The 17,785-nt window shown below is 51.8% G+C and overlaps 7 protein-coding genes across 7 annotated transcripts; 5 read left to right on the top strand and 2 right to left on the bottom strand.

The window, feature by feature from the left end:
• Positions 1 to 516: 516 nt before the first annotated feature.
• Positions 517 to 1,397, top strand: AYO20_04838 (hypothetical protein; the record flags this gene model as incomplete). Its single annotated transcript, XM_022643133.1, has 2 exons — positions 517 to 970; positions 1,039 to 1,397. The coding sequence occupies 2 exons, from the start codon at positions 517 to 519 to the stop codon at positions 1,395 to 1,397; spliced, it is 813 nt and encodes a 270-aa protein (XP_022500944.1).
• Positions 1,398 to 4,669: 3,272 nt separating this feature from the next.
• AYO20_04837 (hypothetical protein) lies at positions 4,670 to 5,741 on the top strand (the record flags this gene model as incomplete). The annotated part of the gene is made up of 3 exons (XM_022643132.1): positions 4,670 to 4,786; positions 4,842 to 5,116; positions 5,177 to 5,741. The coding sequence occupies 3 exons, from the start codon at positions 4,670 to 4,672 to the stop codon at positions 5,739 to 5,741; spliced, it is 957 nt and encodes a 318-aa protein (XP_022500943.1).
• A 1,080-nt stretch (positions 5,742 to 6,821) lies between these two features.
• Positions 6,822 to 7,623, bottom strand: AYO20_04836 (hypothetical protein; the record flags this gene model as incomplete). Its single annotated transcript, XM_022643131.1, has 2 exons — positions 6,822 to 7,494; positions 7,571 to 7,623. The coding sequence occupies 2 exons, from the start codon at positions 7,621 to 7,623 to the stop codon at positions 6,822 to 6,824; spliced, it is 726 nt and encodes a 241-aa protein (XP_022500942.1).
• Positions 7,624 to 8,105: 482 nt separating this feature from the next.
• Positions 8,106 to 11,020, top strand: AYO20_04835 (hypothetical protein; the record flags this gene model as incomplete). The annotated part of the gene is made up of 3 exons (XM_022643130.1): positions 8,106 to 8,181; positions 8,253 to 10,709; positions 10,782 to 11,020. 3 exons carry the CDS (start codon positions 8,106 to 8,108, stop codon positions 11,018 to 11,020), a joined length of 2,772 nt encoding a protein of 923 aa, XP_022500941.1.
• A 1,149-nt stretch (positions 11,021 to 12,169) lies between these two features.
• Positions 12,170 to 13,002, bottom strand: AYO20_04834 (hypothetical protein; the record flags this gene model as incomplete). Its single annotated transcript, XM_022643129.1, has 3 exons — positions 12,170 to 12,520; positions 12,599 to 12,894; positions 12,957 to 13,002. 3 exons carry the CDS (start codon positions 13,000 to 13,002, stop codon positions 12,170 to 12,172), a joined length of 693 nt encoding a protein of 230 aa, XP_022500940.1.
• A 445-nt stretch (positions 13,003 to 13,447) lies between these two features.
• Positions 13,448 to 15,850, top strand: AYO20_04833 (hypothetical protein; the record flags this gene model as incomplete). The annotated part of the gene is made up of 3 exons (XM_022643128.1): positions 13,448 to 13,570; positions 13,617 to 14,418; positions 14,562 to 15,850. The coding sequence occupies 3 exons, from the start codon at positions 13,448 to 13,450 to the stop codon at positions 15,848 to 15,850; spliced, it is 2,214 nt and encodes a 737-aa protein (XP_022500939.1).
• A 705-nt stretch (positions 15,851 to 16,555) lies between these two features.
• AYO20_04832 (hypothetical protein) lies at positions 16,556 to 17,293 on the top strand (the record flags this gene model as incomplete). The annotated part of the gene is made up of 1 exon (XM_022643127.1): positions 16,556 to 17,293. The coding sequence occupies one exon, from the start codon at positions 16,556 to 16,558 to the stop codon at positions 17,291 to 17,293; it is 738 nt and encodes a 245-aa protein (XP_022500938.1).
• Between the last annotated feature and the right edge of the window lie 492 nt (positions 17,294 to 17,785).

The following is a 17,785-nucleotide window of genomic DNA, read 5'->3' as shown; positions in this document are numbered from 1 at the left end:
GAGAGATGATGGAGTGCAGGCAGAGCGGCAGCAGTGAAAATACCCTTGTTCTCCAGGCTGAGTGAGGTTGTGCTATCAAGAAGATGAAACTGCGGCAAGAGAGTAGGTGGTGTGCATTGAGGACTGAGAGTGTTATGGCTTGTCTTGGTTGGGAGGTTGGAGTCAGCGTTAATACCGAGTACAAGAGCCTCGACTAGCTTCATGGACCACGGCACCCACGGCTTCTCCCACTCGCAGGACCAACTCTCCGGCATTCGAGACGAATCACATTATCCTCTTCCAGCAATTTACCCAAAGTAATCTCCGTGTCGGCAATGGATTCCGCCCGCGAGCCACGAGGGCTGACATCCTCACTTGTTGTCCGATTTGCAAGAGAAATAGAAGGAAACAATAAAACCCACCACAACACGACCCAACACAGCAACATCGATGGCGCCCAACAGCTTCTCACTCTCCACTCGCCTCCCTCTCCCTAATGGCCTCTCTATTCCACAGATACACTTGGGTGTGTACTTGATGTCGAATCGAGAAGCGTCGCAGGCGGTCAAATGGGCTCTCGAAGCGGGCTATCGCGGGGTCGATAGTGCGCAGATGTACCGAAATGAACGAGCCTGCGGTCAGGCTATTTTATCCTTTCTCAATGACAAGTCCAGCAATACCACGGGGCTGACCCGAGAGGACATATTCTTCACCTCTAAACTAGCGACCAACACCAACTATGACGCTGCTCGTCGCTCGATCAGACAGTCAGTGGAAGCAAGTGGTCTAGGGTATATTGATTTGTTCCTTCTTCACAGCCCTTACGGCGGGAAAACCGCCCGTCTCTCTAGTTGGCGGGCTGTCGAGGATGCCATCCAGGACGGCGAGATCAAGCTTGGAGGGGTCAGCAACTTTGGGACCAAGCATTTGGATGAACTCGTCGCGGCGACGCCACGCATCATGCCCTGCGTCAACCAGATCGAGGTCCACCGTGAGTCAATCTTATTCCGTTTCTAAGAGGCGAACGTTGCCGGTGCAACCTGGACGGACAGGCGATAGAGAAAACGGTACTGACAAAAGTGGCGAATTTAGCATTCAACACGCGGACACCCATCGTCGAAACATGTCGCAAGTATCAAATCCTGGTCGAGGCCTACGCTCCTCTTGCAAGAGCCCTACGCATGGAGCACCCAACTATCGTATCGCTGTCCAAGAAGTACAAATGCACTCCAGCGCAACTCATGGTCAGGTGGAGTCTCCAACACGGCTATATTCCACTGCCCAAAAGCGTATCGCGAGACCGGATCAAGGCAAATGGCAATGTTGGCCACTTTGAGATATCCAGCGACGACATGCAGACAATGGACGGTCTAGACGAATACTTGGTGACAGACTGGGATCCAGTCGACGCAGACTAGAGGTTTAGCCTGCAGTTGTACCGATGACCAAGCGCTTCTCAACCGGGGTTCACTGAGGGGCGGGCGCGGGTTTTTACCATTACAAGCAAATCAAGTGGCATACCATTCGAACAGTGCATATCTGTCCTGCTTGTTCTTGTCAGGTGATACCAAAATATCCAAAGAAACCACCAACAATATCCTTCCCAGCAGCCCTAGCAACCCGACCAACGCAGAAGCCAGAAGTCAAAGCTGACCCGGCAGCTACAAATGATGTCAATGGCGTTGCGTTACACCAGACTGCAGGTCCCAGGCCGCACGGCTTCGAAGGTGAAATCGTAACTGGTTTTTTTTTTTTTCCCCATTCTCACGTTGATACCTTAGGTAAGAGTAAGGTGTAGGGTTGTAAGGAAGACACGTAGAAGAGCAGCAGGTCAAGAAGCACAAAAGGATCCAATTGCGCAAATCTCCAGTCACAAGATATATCTCAACATCGGCGGACTCTCCCCGCATGATATCCAACCGACAAGTTTCGTTCTCCGTATCTCGGGGCCGAGTTTCACTTTGTCTATTATTGAGCGAGATGATAAGTGCTGAGTGAACGGAAACAGAAGCCTCACTTGCCTCAAGCCGCGCATTTTGATGGACGGATGATCATCCACTAGAGTACAATATCCCTTGTCATCAGCCAACGGTCCGGGGCTTATTGCAGCCTACCAGTAAGCATTCTGGTTGGACTTTGAAAGAAATACCCAGTGGGAAGAAGTCAATTGGTTCCGGGGTATTGCTCCTCTACAATCCCAGCTATCTTGAATGCTTAGCGGGGGCAGAGACCAACAAAAGTGATATTAATCGGAGTCCTGGGGAGGTTCGGGGATGCTCGGAGGTCGGAATTCCTTTGCTGGAATATCTGAAGGGACACGGTGCGTTCGAGAAGGACTCGCAAAGTTCTCCAATGATGACATGCCTTGGTTTTGGCCGGCTGAAGGGGGGAAAGGAAAAAAGACAACGGGATGACAACGAACACCAGTGGTATGGCCTTCACGGCCTTCCAGTGCCTCCTGGCACTGGTGGCACTTTGTCAGACAAAAGCTTACACACAAGTCTGTAGAAGTCCTTCAGCGACTGGCTGTCCCGCTTTCCACGTTGTTTCGCCCCCAGATTCTGGTCCTTAATCCCCCTCGCTTACAAGGGGTAAGTAACTGACACGGTGGTTCTCGAACCGATCTCCTCTTGTCCTCCATGCCTTACGGATGGAGTGGCACCCTGAGGCCCCTTCGGAGCCCCTCTGTTTCGCCTGCAATAAGCCCAGGAAGACGATCGGAGAAAAGAAAGTGCTTACTGGCAAATTTCAACTGCCGTTGGCTGAAAGGATCCAGTCGCAGTGGACTGCGATACATACTCGTATTCTATCAGTTAGTTCTGTGACGAAAACGCTCTCGGAAGGTGGGACTTGGTTCACGGTCTGTACCCGTTGTACTTGTATGTACCTCGTATCGCCCGTGCCGCAATCAAGGTGGCCATGAACACGCAACGATGAAACCAGCGCATACAAGAATGAGCATATGAGATCATATCCTCCTTCTGCTGGAGATCCAGTGATATACTCTGGCGACTGGAAATATTGGCAACAAGGGATCGCTGTACCCGGTGCTTTACTCGGTACTCGTAGCTTGGTGGCTGGCAACAAATACCGTAGCAGGGGATCCCATCAATCGGCATCCAGTCGGCCTCTGGACTTTTGCTGAGTCACAAGTGTGCGAACCCCCCCTTGTCTCTTCATTCGATCATCTTTGGTTGGGCGGCAGATGTTGTGTTAGGTGCAGAAGTGGCGTTTGGTGGGTGGTGGGTTGAGAGAGGAAGAGGGACGAGTACGAGGAGCAGAGCCAACTTAGCACCACCCGTCAACATGTTTTGATCTTCGCCGGTGATTAGTTTCCTCTCACAATTGTCTACCTCGTACTAGACCTTCTTTTCACTGGTCACACCGAACCTTGTGAGGCGTGGCTAAATTACAGCCTTAGTCAGAAATGGAGGTTGCCATGAGGGAGCCCCGTGCCCGTCCATCTCGCCCATCTCGGGCGCATTGGGCATCTGAGGGCATATCTCCAGATTGTTCAAAGGCGTACTCGTATGCCGCTGGTTCCAGTGGCCTTTACCAGGGGCACACCACCTCTACCTCCAATCCTACGTCGGGATCCTTTCTTTTGAGTCCCCGAATGATCTTACCAGGTGCCCTGGCTCCTGGGTCGAAAACGTCTGGGATGGTTGCGCACACGTACTCGGTACATATGTATGGAAATAGTGACTGAGGGACAGAGCGACCGACTGGGAGTTGGACGTACGAGAAGGTACCAGCTGCCACCGGTCGTCGCCCGCAGGCAGCGCCCACTATTGGTCCCAAGGGGCCCCGTCAAGGGGGGATCCGCCCAAACCATGCTCCCACGACTCCCCCCTTCTGCCAACACGGTAGACCGGGTACCCAAAACGTGCTCGCGCCCTTGACAGGGCCTTTTAATTAAGTCTACTAGGCGTGCTATGCCACTAGGCTTCCCTGGTGCCCCTCCATGCCCGGCCACGGGCATCTCCCATTGTGCAACACCGCCAATCCGGAGGCCACAGATGTCCTCCAAGAGTCAAGGCTTGCCCTGCAGATTCCCTTGCGCGATCGCCCTCAAAATCCTTCGACCTCGTCGTCAGTTTCACAACGGTCTCCTTTCTCCTCAATTCCCAATCCCATTGCGACTTTATTCTCTCCATATCGTCTCCTGAAAGACGACTCACATATACGACATCCCCGTAGAGAGCAAAGTTGGGCTACAAGAAGCCACGAAGCTCTCTTCAGCTGTTTCCAACCCGCCGACTTTGAAAGATTGACCCTGGTTATATACTTCCCACCTGCCCACCCACGATTCCCCGAACCCGCACGATGCATCCCCTACCGACGGTTCGTTGACACACCTCCAACTGCGACTCTCCGGTCCTTGTCCTATCTTCCACGTGGGAACGCCTGCGTACCATTATTGCCACTCTGCTGTTGCATTCAATTTTGCTGTACAGGCGTCTCTATCGCGACCTCACGCATGTGCAGATATTCGGTCGTTGATTTGACCTAGTCGCCTTTTCTCACAGGATATCGGAATCTTATTTTCCACGGCTGTTTACGCGAAGGTCTGGTTCAGCGACCTACAAGACAACAAGAGAAAGGACGTAACTGCGGGAACGGCGCAGAAAGATTCGAGACTCTCCGATATCAATTCTACATTCGCAGTCCTTGAGAACCCAGTCGTATCATGGATTTCTCGTACTTCACTTCAGCCCCGCAACCGTATCAGTTTTTTGGTTTGCCTCACACGCCCTCTACCACGCAAACGAGTCATCTGGACGAGTTCAGAACCGCTCCTTCCACCGTGAGTCGCTTCTGGCACACGGGGTCTCTAACGAATGCGGCTAATCGTACTGTAGGATCAATATGACGCTGCCTTCGCGGCATTTCAACAAAGCTTCCACTATGACCCTGCTACTTTCCTCGCCCAACCTCATCAAGCATCCACCCAATCCCCGTCGGTTCAAGGCCGCCATGACTCGATGGTATCTATGCCAGAGGTCGATATGTCCAGTCTCACTGCACCCGCAGCAGATATGACGCCCGATGAACCGACAGTAGCAAGAAGTAGCAGCGAAGAGAAGGATACCTTGACCCCTCAGCAGAGTCGCAGGAAGGCACAAAACAGAGCTGCGTAAGACCACTGAAATCTAGATCTCCGAGGGAGTAATATGATTCTAACAGTGAACCTCAGCCAACGAGCGTTTCGAGAGCGAAAGGAGAAGCACGTGAAGGACCTCGAGGCCAAGCTGACAAGCCTGCAACATCAGTCCATGACCCTGAACGGCGAGAACGAGCGGCTGCGGCGCGAGCTCGCAAAAATTGCAACCGAGAATGAGATTCTTCGTGCTACATCTGGTGCGGCATCGAATGGTCCGACTCCCTTTATGGAAGAGCCAGACGAGTTAGTAGGCCCGTTGGGGTACGTCCCCACTGATCGACATTTGAAAGACCGCTCGCCTGCTAGTTCCAGTGGTTCGTCCTTCGACATCGGCTCCAAATACGCGCACTTTGGCACCTTGAGGACCATCACGGTGGACAACGACACTGGGGAACCCTTGCTGGGAGCTGGCGCTACCTGGGACTACATCCAAGCCCACGAACTCTTCCGCAAAGGGCTTGTGGATGTTGGCGATGTCTGTGAGCGTTTAAAAAAGATGGCAAGATGTGACGGCCAAGGGCCAATCTTCCTCGAAAGTGACGTCCGGCAAGCGATTGCTGAAAGTGCCGTTGCCGGAGGGCGTGACGAGCTGATATGAAGACTCTTGTCGCTTGCTGCACCACAGGTGGTGATGCCTCTCCTCACCATCTCCTCACCACATTTATTTGAACCTTCTATGATCAAGCGTTGGCGCCCCGGAGTATTATTGGTTATCCATGACCTCAAGCGAGGCGCAAAGCATTTGGAGGAATTCTGTTGGAGTGATTTGTGCAATTGATCAACCGTCCCTACGCAAAAGGGACGATATCCTTACTATCGAAAGCTGAACCTGCGTACATGGCCACTTTTCCCGGGTGGCGAGAACCCTGATCACGAGAAATGCTCTAACCCCCCGCAGCACTCTCGGCATGCAGCTCTGGAGGGTTAGAGGATTTGCAGCCAACGCTTTTCCAGCCCTCTACTCAGGTGGATCGCATCTTTTCTGACAAATGGGCCTTGGATACGTTATGTCAGCTGAAACCATCCAGCCCACAGGCGTCACCAGTGACACAAATATACATGAGTTTTGGACCCTGCCGCGTACCTGCTCCAAGGCTGCTTCTTTCTGGGGACACATGACGATCTCGGACAGAGAAGCCTATTCTCTCGGTTGGATCTGATTTCCCGAGTTGCGCGAGCCTCATGGCTTCGTGTAGCCAAGCCGCCCTTTTGGGTATATCATGCAGGACACAAGTCATCAGTCACGGCCAACCAGACAACGATTGCACGCTTCAGAGTTCCTCAGAAACTAGGCTTCAGAATCGGGGGAGTTTTTGTCTTATCTGAGTGGCACCAGCGACTCGCAGCGACGTCGTCCACCTTTGGCAAATCGTGTTCTATCATTGGGCACCACCAGTGTCTTGTCTCATGCGCGCGATCGCCTGACTGAATGTTCCAGCCTCGTAGGCGTTGCAGTCTCGAAAGGCTGCCATGCGAGCAAAGGTAACCGTGTCTGGCAATTTTTGCGAGAGTGTTGATGTTGGGAGGGACGGCTCCGAACTCTCGGAAAGGATGTACGGCGTTGAGCTGTCGTAGAAGTGCCTGCGTCGCCTTTACCCTTGGCCCACAGCCATGGTTCATAGTCGTCAGCACTGCTGCGGATGAAGACCGCAAATCAATCAGAAGAATCATTATTGCATCAGTCCCAATCATCGTCGTCGTCGTCGTTAACTTGATTGTTCTTCTGATTCTCATCTTCATCGTCCTTTTGTCTGAGCCGCATGTCATTCTCTGAGACCGCGCCAACATCAACAAGAAGTCGTTCAAGGTCTTTCAAGTTCGTTCTCACGCCGTTGAGCTGCCCCAAAGTGATAATTTGGCGCTTGATGTCACCGTCTTTGTACACAAGAATGGTCGGTGTGTTCTTCTCCGGATAACCCTCAATGCACAGGTCGGCGCGAATCTCACAGAACTTGACATCCCCAAACTTTCTCGCAGCCTGTCTCCAAATCTCGGACAGGACCCGAGACTCAACATTGGTGCCTAGTGACGAGGTCAAATTGACCAGAACAAATGCCTTTGACGATTCTTCCGTAACATCACGGGCGTAATCTGGCTTTTGGAGCGGAAAGACTTGGCCGTAGAGAGACTTCTTCTGCAAGCTTTGGATTTCGGCCAGGCGCTTTCGGCGGTAGGATTCGAGAAACGCTTCATCTTCCTCGTCTTCGAGCTCATGGAGTTCGTCCAAATCCTTGTCCTCAAGTCGATTCTCGTGGGCCTTTTTCACAGCTTCGAGCAAAGCTGCTTGGATAATGGGTTCTGGATCTGGATCTTTCTCGGGAATGATACCATGTTTGCGAAGAATGTCGTTCCTTTATGTGTCACAGAAGCATATTAGCTGCACTGGGAGAGAGGAAGCACGGGTGAGAGACGAGATTAGCAACGAACCATTCTGTATCTGCGTTTGGGTCATCGACGGGGACATTTACTGGCATATCCATTGTGATTCTGACGGTTGCACAATCGTACTATGTGGTTAGAATGAAGTGAGGAGTCCGCTGACGAAGAGCAATGGGAGGAAATAATACTCGGCCCTTGAGTTTTCGATCCTCATCAGCGATCTTCCAGTGGCGTGAAGCACCAATGCGCATCAGCCACAGTGTGGCGGCCAGTTGTGGCTGCCGCAGGCACTCCGCACAAATTATTGGCAATGGACGAGGACACCGTCGACAACTCCAGCCCACGTCGGAAACGACGTTTCGACAGTATTGGCACAACGCCAGCACCCTCCCTTCAACTGTCAGGCTCACCATTCCCTTACCTCTCCTTCACTTCACTCTTAAGATTTTGACTGTGCGAAATGATTGTGCGGTAGTCCCATACAGACACTCGTCCCAGCTCCTCCCTGCCCTAGGGGGCATCCCTGTCATTGTGAATCTCTCGCTACCATCAATTGAACGAGTACGTGTTGTTATTGCCCAACATGAGTTACGCCAAAAAGGACGAGGATGCCGAACACTCCGGCTTCAAGCTGGACCGAACTTCTGTTTTCCAAGATGGTATTTCACCCTTGCGTCTGCCTGTCATCAACCAACATCCCAATTGCAAATATTAACCCACGATTCTCTAGCTCGACTGTTCAATTCCTCACCTATATCACCTCGAAAATGCCGCACCCTACTCACCAAGATCGCGGTCCTCCTTTTCACGGGGGAGAAATTCCCCACGAACGAAGCAACCACTCTCTTCTTCGGGATTTCCAAGTTATTTCAGAACAAGGACCCCTCCCTGCGACAAATGGTCTACTTGATATTGAAAGAGTTAGCACATACTGCCGAGGATGTCATTATGTCTACGAGCATCATTATGAAGGATATGACCGTGGGGAGTGAGATCATCTACAAAGCAAATGCTATCCGAGCTCTCTGCAGGATTATCGACGCAACAACTGTTCAGGGCATTGAAAGGTTAATCAAAACCGCTATTGTCGACAAGTCACCCGCTGTATCGTCGGCAGCCTTGGTCTCATCGTACCATCTACTTCCCATCGCCAGGGATGTGGTTAGGCGGTGGCAGAGTGAGACTCAGGAGGCCGCTTCCTCTTCCAAAGCTAGTGGAGGATTCCTGAGTTTCGGAGGTGGCTCCCAACATTCTCTGGCCGCGTCAAACACGAATTACATGAACCAATATCACGCAATTGGTCTGCTATATCAGATGCGGTCACACGATCGCATGGCTCTCGTCAAGATGGTACAACAATACGGCGCTGCGGGAGCAGTCAAGAGTCCAGCGGGGGTCATGATGTTGGTACGGCTTGCGACCCGCCTCGCCGAAGAGGATCCCAGTCTACGGAAACCTATGATGCAGATGTTGGACGCCTGGCTGCGGCACAAGAGCGAGATGGTCAAGTTCGAAGCTGCAAAGGCAATTTGTAACATGCCCGATGTGACCGACGCCGAAGCAGCACAAGCTATCGACGTCCTGCAATCCTTCTTAACCTCTCCGAGGGCGGTCACGAAATTCGCAGCCATCCGCATTCTCCATTCATTTGCCTCGTTCAAACCTCAAGCCGTCCATTCAGCAAACCCAGATATCGAGGCTTTGATTTCCAACAGCAATCGGTCAATCGCGACATTTGCAATCACAACTTTACTCAAGACTGGCAACGAGGCTAGTGTAGATCGGCTTATGAAGCAAATATCCGGTTTCATGACCGAGATCACAGACGAGTTTAAGATCACCATTGTCGAGGCTATCCGAACACTCTGCATGAAATTCCCTAGCAAACAGGCCGGCATGCTCACATTCCTGAGCGGTATCCTGCGAGACGAAGGAGGTTACGAATTCAAACGTGCCGTAGTGGAGAGCATGTTTGATCTGATCAAATTTGTTCCGGGGAGCAAGGAAGAGACACTCTCACACTTGTGCGAGTTCATCGAAGATTGCGAGTTCACCAAGTTGGCGGTGCGGATTCTACACCTTATTGGCGTCGAGGGCCCAAAGACGCCGCAACCCACCAAATATATCCGGTATATCTACAATCGAGTCGTGCTGGAGAACGCACTGGTCCGCGCAGCAGCGGTGACCGCACTAGCAAAATTCGGTGTGGGACAGAAGGACCCTGAGGTCAAAAAGAGTGTCGAGGTCTTGTTGACGAGATGTTTAGACGATACAGATGACGAGGTGCGCGATAGGGCGGCGCTTAACCTGCGGCTGATGCACGAAGAGGACGACATTGCAGACCGCTTCATCAAAAACGACTCGATGTTCTCGCTGTCGACCTTTGAGCACAAACTGGTCATGTACGTGACATCCGACGACAAGTCAGTTTTTGCTAAAGCATTCGACATTCATTCCGTTCCAGTGGTATCGCACGAACAAGCTTTGGCGGAAGAACGGACAAAGAAACTCAATACCGCCACGCCTACATTGAAGGCACCAAGTACAGGACCTGCGAAACCGAAGGTGAACGGAGCCGCAGAAGGACCCGCTGCCGGTGCTGCAGCCGCGCAGAAATATACCCAGATCTTCTCCAGGATACCCGAGCTGGCAGCATATGGGCCAGTGCTGAAATCGAGTGCTGTGGTTGAACTGACAGAAAGCGAAACCGAGTACGTGGTGTCTGCCGTGAAACACATCTTCAAGGAACACGTCGTGGTACAATATGACATCAAGAATACTCTTGATCATACTGTACTTGAGAACGTGACTGTCCTAGCGTCACCTGCCGACGAAGACGAACCTACCTTGGAAGAAGAATTCATAATTCCTGCCACTGCTCTGAAAACCAACGAACCGGGAGTTGTTTATGTTGCGTTCCGCAAACTAGGTGGCGAATCTGCCTTCCCAGTTACCGCATTCACGAACGTCCTCAAATTTACGAGCAAGGAAATCGATCCCACAACGGGCGAAGCCGAAGAAGGAGGCTATGAAGATGAATACGAAGTCGAGAATTTGGAATTGACAGGCGCGGATTTCGTCAGTCCCGCATTCGCGGGCAATTTTGATCACATTTGGGAGGGTACGGGCGCGAATGGAGAGGAAGTTAGCGAGACGTTGGTGTTGGGAAATGTCAAGACATTGGCCGGTAAGTGTACGACCGCTACCTACAACCTCATATGTTGTTTTGTTTTTAGTGCTAACATGCATCGCTCTGCAGACGCAACGGAACAGCTCTCGCAAGCTCTTTCTCTACAACCCCTCGACGGCACCGACGTGGTTCTATCCAACACAAGCCACACCTTGAAATTGTACGGCAAGTCTGTCACTGGTGGGCGAGTGGCAGCGCTGGTGAAGATGGTGCATTCGGCCAAGACTGGGGTTACTGTGAAGGTCAGTGTAAGGACTGATGAGACAGGAGGCGGTCTTGCACAGGGTGTCATTGGTGCACTCTCCTAAACAATCCAACGCTTGAACCAAATGTCATGTGGTCGGAGAGGTAGGCCCAAGGGGCGCGAGCCCGAACCAAGTCTGGAGGCAGCGAGGGCGTTGCACCATAGAACAGAAACGACGGATTTGAAATTCCCAAGGTTAAGTTTGCAGGCATCGAGGAGCAATCAGAAGCCAAATGATACGTGGGCGCGGGCATTCGAGTTTGTGCACTTGGTATTTTAGCAAATCTCCCCCACACCGGCTCGGGGTGGGAAAAATGGAATGATGTTCGAAGAGACGAAATACTTTTTTCCCAATGTCCTCCGCGAATCTGTTTCATGTTTGCCGTTTATGAAGATGAGGATGAGGATGAGCCGCAGTACAAGTACTGTGGATATCTACGAAGATACTAGCACTAGCTAGGTACCTAGGTATGGTATGGTATGGTATGGTATAGAAAGAAGAAGGCGGACTTTTATTTTGGTTTGTCTTCCAACTTGAATACAATACAAGAAGTGCGTAAGGCCTGGTTTGCATGGACGACTCGGCAGTGGTTGGCCTTGACCACGCTGGAAAAGGATCAGGGTGCTCTACAGGTATATGAGTAGATAGCTCTATAGCCCAGCACAGCGCGCTTTGGATCCGGCAACAATGTGAGCTCACGCCGTTTGCGGGCGGGGTTGATACTTGGTCGGGATCCTCTTTATTACGTGCGACTGCCCTGGATGGTTGGGGAGATTCGCACGAGGGTGAAGAAGCGCCTTGGTTCCAGTTGGGCAAAAGTTCTTTCTTGTACTTGTACGGTCTTGGCTCGATAGAGACCATTTGATCGGTTGATAGCAGGTTCGGGATTGCCGCGATAGATAAATCGTCAGAGAATCAGGGATCGTCGTCCAGCCTGACGCCATCTAGGAGGATGTCCTTGAATGAGGGTTCCGTTTTCATGCCGTGGATTGGTGGCATCGTAAGCACAGACTCCCAGGGCAGTCCATGTCCCTCCACTCAAGAATCACATAAGGATGCGTGGTTGCGATAGCGATTTGTTGTCGAGCTTTTGTATTCGAGTTCCTGCTCATCCCTCGCTAATCAAGTTCGACCACATGGTGGGAGAGGAAAGTCTGTCGGAAGGGCGGGAGAACATAGTTTCTTGTGACTGAACTATTCTCTCGATAGTGTTTAAGCCTTTTTCTTCGACCGTCCCTTCTTAGCGCTTGCTGGCACTGGGCTGGTCTCCAAACCGGACGTGAGTGTCGTTTGGTCGGCCTGTACCGCGGGCATCATGACGGGAATCCTGTCAGTCTTGTCCTTCTTGGCCATTTCCTCCTGTGCATTCCTCAACACATCGATGTTGGCGTTCAACCATGCCTGGAGAGCTTTGCGGTCCAGATAGCCATGTATATTAAACCACTCTGTGTAGTTTCCGGTGATCTCCTTGTCTTCCCATTTCTTGCCAGTCGAGGGCGCCGAGTAGGTGACTTTGAGTTTGTAGACAGGGGAGTACTTCTGCGCGGATGAGCGGAGCGTGAGCTAAATGATGTCCTGCGTCAGTCTGCAACTCGCTTACACGACAGAAGAAGAAACGCAGCAGATCCAGTGGTGACAGACCTTTTGCCCTCCCTCCCTGACACCCACGAACACTGTGCCTGCTTCCACCGCCCAGATCCAGAATGTCAATGCACTGTTCAGTAAAAAATACGCGACACATGCAGGTCCTGTGTACGCCTTCGTCGCGTCCCACCCAAGTTTCCAATCCGCATAGAACAGTATTCCGGCGATCAGAACGGCTGTGTACCCCAGAGCAAGTTTTACGTTTGTCATGTAGTGTTCTTGTTTAAAGGCGTAGGGTTTGGGGAGCGTGGTGAGGTATGGTGCAAGGGCATCGTCGGTTGCGTTTTTGAGATCTGCATTTCCATTTAGTGAGACCAGGCGAGCAATGCGGGCACAAAAGAAGTCACCACCGTACCATTGGCCGAGTAGAGAGACACTTTCTGTGGAGGAGACGAAGACATGTTGGTAAGCGAGGAGTCAAGCCCGAGCAGTGCAGACCGAGAGGAAAGGGCTATGACCTCGAGTTTAGTTTGAGTCTGCTACGGGGTATTGAATGGACACATTGTCTCTTGACCATTGCTTCGACAAACACTATCACGCCGCTTTTGCGACATCCATCTGCCACGTCTCGGTCGATTTAGAGCGGCATGCTACTTTACAAAATAAGCTAGCGTGTCTATTATCACGAGGCTGAAGATAAGGAGCAGCTTGGCAGACGATAAGGCTGCTACTCCACCTTGAGACATCCCGGACGATGGTTGATCCCTTTGACAAACATCTTGATGGTGTTCCCCCCAGAAAGAATATGCCGCAGATTAACTTGGACACTCCCCCCGCAAATGCCACCTCTGAGAATCGAGTCTCCCGTCTTGCGTTGTCATCAGCTCACATAAATTGGATGTCCAGATGAGTGGGCGCGACAACGGCTCTATGCCACCAGACACACCTTCCGAGCCAGGTTTTCAGAGACCCAACAAGCGTCCTCGAGTTGCGGTTGCATGTCTGAGATGCAAAACAAGACGGCAAAAGGTATAGTCCCCCAAGAATGAGGAACACCCTGATTAACGTCGTCTAGTGCGACAACAAATTACCGGCCTGTTCGAATTGCGCTAGAGCGAAATTGACCTGTGTCTTCCCTGAAAATGAATATCCGGCATCCTACGTCAAGGAACTACAAAGTCGGGTGGCATGGCTGGAGGCACAGCTGGGCTCCTTGCGGCCGAGCCAACCAGGCGAGCATATCTCCATCAGCGACAACAATGACGCAGCACCAAGCTCAGACGAGCGAATGGCTTCCCAAGCCAGTACTCCAAACTTGGCCAGCAGTGTCGGATTGTTGTCTCTACAGGCAGCGGCCGAACCTCATTACTTCGGCGTCTCGTCTGGAGTGTCTTTAGCCTTGATGATTGAGTCGGCCGTCTACGAGAAATCACGACCCCTTTCCAGTTTGAGTTTGCCTGCAGAGCCCGTCACAAGTCCATTCGCGAGCAATAGCCAGAGCGGTCCCCCAATAGGCACAGCACCTTTACCGCCGTTGGAGAAGGCAACACCTTTCCTGATCGCCTACTTGTCTTATATTCACCCGAATTTCCCATTTCTTTCCAAAGAACAACTGTGGAAGACTCATCATAATCGCCGTGAGTTGGAGGACTATAATTCTAATGAAGCTCGTCATGACCATGTGGTATTGCTGTTGGTGTATGCAATAGGGTCTCGTTGTTTAAAATTGGTAGGATCAGAGCACGTTGCGGAATCAGAGCCGGAAAGCCTTTATCATTCAGCCATGGCAAAGATACAAGACCAACTTAACGTTCCAAGTGTCCAGAATATCCAGGTCATCCTACTAGTGGCCATCTATGCATTGCGTTCCCCATCAGGTTCGTATTCGCTCCATCCCTTTTGGCACATTTAATCATTTTCCTTTATCTGATGTCTTGCGTTCTCTTCCACATTCAAAACGGACCTGGAACTCCAGCTTCGAAGACCGCTTTGGCGACCGGTCTACTAACCCTTTCAGTAGGGTCTAGCATATGGCACTTGTGCGGTTTGATGATCAGGCAATGTGTCGAACTAGGACTCCACCGGCAACTACGAAAAGATATTAGCACAGCAACCTCTGACGAATTCAAACGGAGACTCTTCTATAGCATCTACCACCTCGAGCGCAGAATCGTCCTAGTTCTGGGCAGGCCGTTGACCATAGCTGATGATGAAATCGACACCCCGTTACCTAGTGAGATCGAGGACGACCATTTCCAAGACCCCTCCGAGCTTCCAGAGAGCGGCCGCGAAAACACGGCGTGGAACGAAAACAGTCGGCCACGAGGCCCTCCTACAGGCCCGAGAACTGACATTATATTCCACGTCCACAACATCCGCTTAGATCAGATCAACGCGAAAAGTCGTCTTGTGCTCTCACGTCTCGCCAAGGCAGAACGTGGGACAAAGTTCGAGCAAAAGATTGCAAAGCGATTCCAAGAACTTGAGGACTGGAAAACGGGCATCTTTGGACACTCTGGAGTTGATGAACCCCCAGATCTGATGTTTTCCACGGTGAGGACGCCTGTTCAAACACCAGTGTCGCGGCTTGCCATGCCAGAAGCACAGCGCCTGACGCTACTACTCAATTATCACCGAGCTCGCCGTCTGCTTCTTCAGACCATTCTCACCGAAGTCCAGCTGTTCAACCAGCCATTCCCGTTTGCTTCCTTTGCCAAGTCATCCGGTGAAGTCTGCCAGCTTAATCGACGACTTCACCGCATACGGTCTGTGCCCTTCACGCTGCTGGATCTGCACTCAGTCTTTGTAGCCGGCTTCACTCTAATCTTTTGCGCGTGGTCTGACCCGAGCCTCTACGACGCTGAAATGGCGGCGGACTTGGGTGCTTGCTCAACTGTGCTATATTTGATTGCCGAACAATGGGGGGAAGGGGCGAAGAAATACCGTGATGCCTTTGAGCTGGTTGCGGGCAAGACGGCAGAGTATGTCCTCCGCCCAAAGCGCTCACATGCCAGCAGTCAACAACAGACGGGATCTGTTGGCATCCATGCCACATCTCACTCGGGATCATCGGGTGACACGGGCCTAAGCGGTGTGATGCCACCACCGACCTCTTCTGATGCTATGGAGCAATCCAGTAGTGATTCTTGGACAAAAGATGGCTTCGACGTCTGGCAGATGATGACTGAGTTTGTACAGACCCAGGACAGTGATTTCGAGTGCGACCCGGTCAATTTTAGAGAGATCGAAACCTTTCTGACGGAAGAAGGTTTGGGTTGGTTCAATGGAGGCACGGGCACGGGCTTCTGACTGCCATGCTACCCAGCGACTCGCTGTCCAGGCCAGGCAAGGGCCCTTTACACCCTCGAGGCTAAATATATTCCTCAGTCAGACCATTCTCAGTACCGACACATACCTCTTACGTCTAGCGATACCAACCTGTGATCCTCACATCACCCTCAGATACGAGAGATCTCTTGAGTCATCTGGGATTCGTCTACCATCGCCGGCAGCTGATAAGAGGAAGGGGGCTAGGTTGTGACTGTGGCTCTCGCCACCAAGTTTTTGAGCTTCGAAGAGGCATTTCGTCCAAATAATCGGATCGGTCCCGACCCGACAACCAGGCCTAGAAGCGCGGGACAGAGCTCCAGAGCCACAGACCCGCCAGGCTCGGTCAACTGCCTATCGCATTTACGCTTATGGTATATCGGGTATCTCTGGAATCTTTACCTTTGTGCATGTTTGCGACCCTGCGAGTGAGACTGGAGATCGATGGCCCTTGCGCAGCTCCAGTCCCTTGACATACTCCGAAGCAGAGAATCCCGCTTCCATTACGTTACAGATTCTTGAATTGTCGAAACCCTCTCAACGGGTCTGAATTGGATAAATCCCTGGGCTCCGCCGCCAGATCATCATTTGAGACCTCAAGCTCATGTGGTGTGACCGCGTGTAACGACACTCACTCAACCAGCTTCTTGGAGTTCCAGCGCTGTTATTCCCCGTTACAAGGTGACCATGATCAAGCAGAGCCCCAAACGCATCTGCTTCGGCATCTTGGTCCCTTCCTCTAATACGGTGCTGGAGCCTCTCACACAACAAATCATCTCTCAACTCGAGGATGTCTCGGTACATTTCTCACGCTTTCGGGTGTTGAAAATCGCCCTGGATCCCGACGCTTTGGCACAGTTCGACAACAGTGCCATCATCGAGGCCGCACGCTTGCTTGCGGACGCCAAAGTTGACGTGATCGGCTGGAGCGGGACCTCGTCAGGATGGTTAGGCTTTGAAGCAGACGTGAAACTATGCGAGGAGATTACAGCCGCGACCGGCATTCCCGCCACCACATCGGTCCTTGGACTCAATCGACTTATCAAGCGCTTGGGAGTCACGGAGATGGGGCTGTTGACTCCATATACGGACGACGTGCAATCAGCCATAATACAGAACTACCGCGGATTTGGGGTCGACTGCTCTGTTGAGTATCATCTGCGCCAATCCGATAACGCAGGGTTTGCCTATATCTCGGAGAAAACGCTCGATGATGGGTTCTGGCAGTTGACACAGAGAGGAGCTCGTGTCATCAGTGTCTTTTGCACAGGACTCAAGGCGGCGCACTTGGTGGACAGATGGGAGGCCAAGGCTGGTGTCATTGTGTTAGATACCATAGCGACGGTGTTGTGGGATATGTGTCGAATCGCCGAGGTGGACACGAGGTCGATTAAAGGCTGGGGGGTGCTTTTCCAACATTGCTAGCAATCAATCTCTTGAGGGACGAGGATATGTGGATGTACAGCTTTGCATGGGTTTTGTAAGCATTTGAAGAGGCAGGATAATCACGTGTGTTGATTTTGCATTCACTCTCAGACTTTCTGTCTGTCCTTGCTAAGTCATGACTGCACCTACGGGTACCGAGCATAGAACAGACATGTTCATTCCATCCAGCAAAGACGTGCTGTATCTCTCAGCCCTTTATCGTATCAGGGTGTTTCGGACATGGCCCGACAGCTTCAGTCCCGCTTTTATCATCACCACCATGACCACAATCTACTACTAACAAGGTCAGCATGTCCCGCCCCAAGAAATCCCGCGATTGGGCTGTGGCTTCGTACTCACTGATTTGCTAGGGATTCTTATCTCTTCCAGCGTTCCCTTTCAGACACTGTTAGACTTCCAAAGTCATCTTGCCCTCCCTGTTGGATAAATCAATCATCTCTTATCACCACGCCGCTCCCGACCACTATCAAT

The sequence above is a fragment of the Fonsecaea nubica genome (assembly GCF_001646965.1).
Source record: "Fonsecaea nubica strain CBS 269.64 chromosome Unknown Scaff26, whole genome shotgun sequence".
Taxonomy (NCBI): Eukaryota; Fungi; Ascomycota; class Eurotiomycetes; order Chaetothyriales; family Herpotrichiellaceae; genus Fonsecaea; species Fonsecaea nubica.
This window is presented reverse-complemented; position numbering and strand designations above follow the sequence as displayed.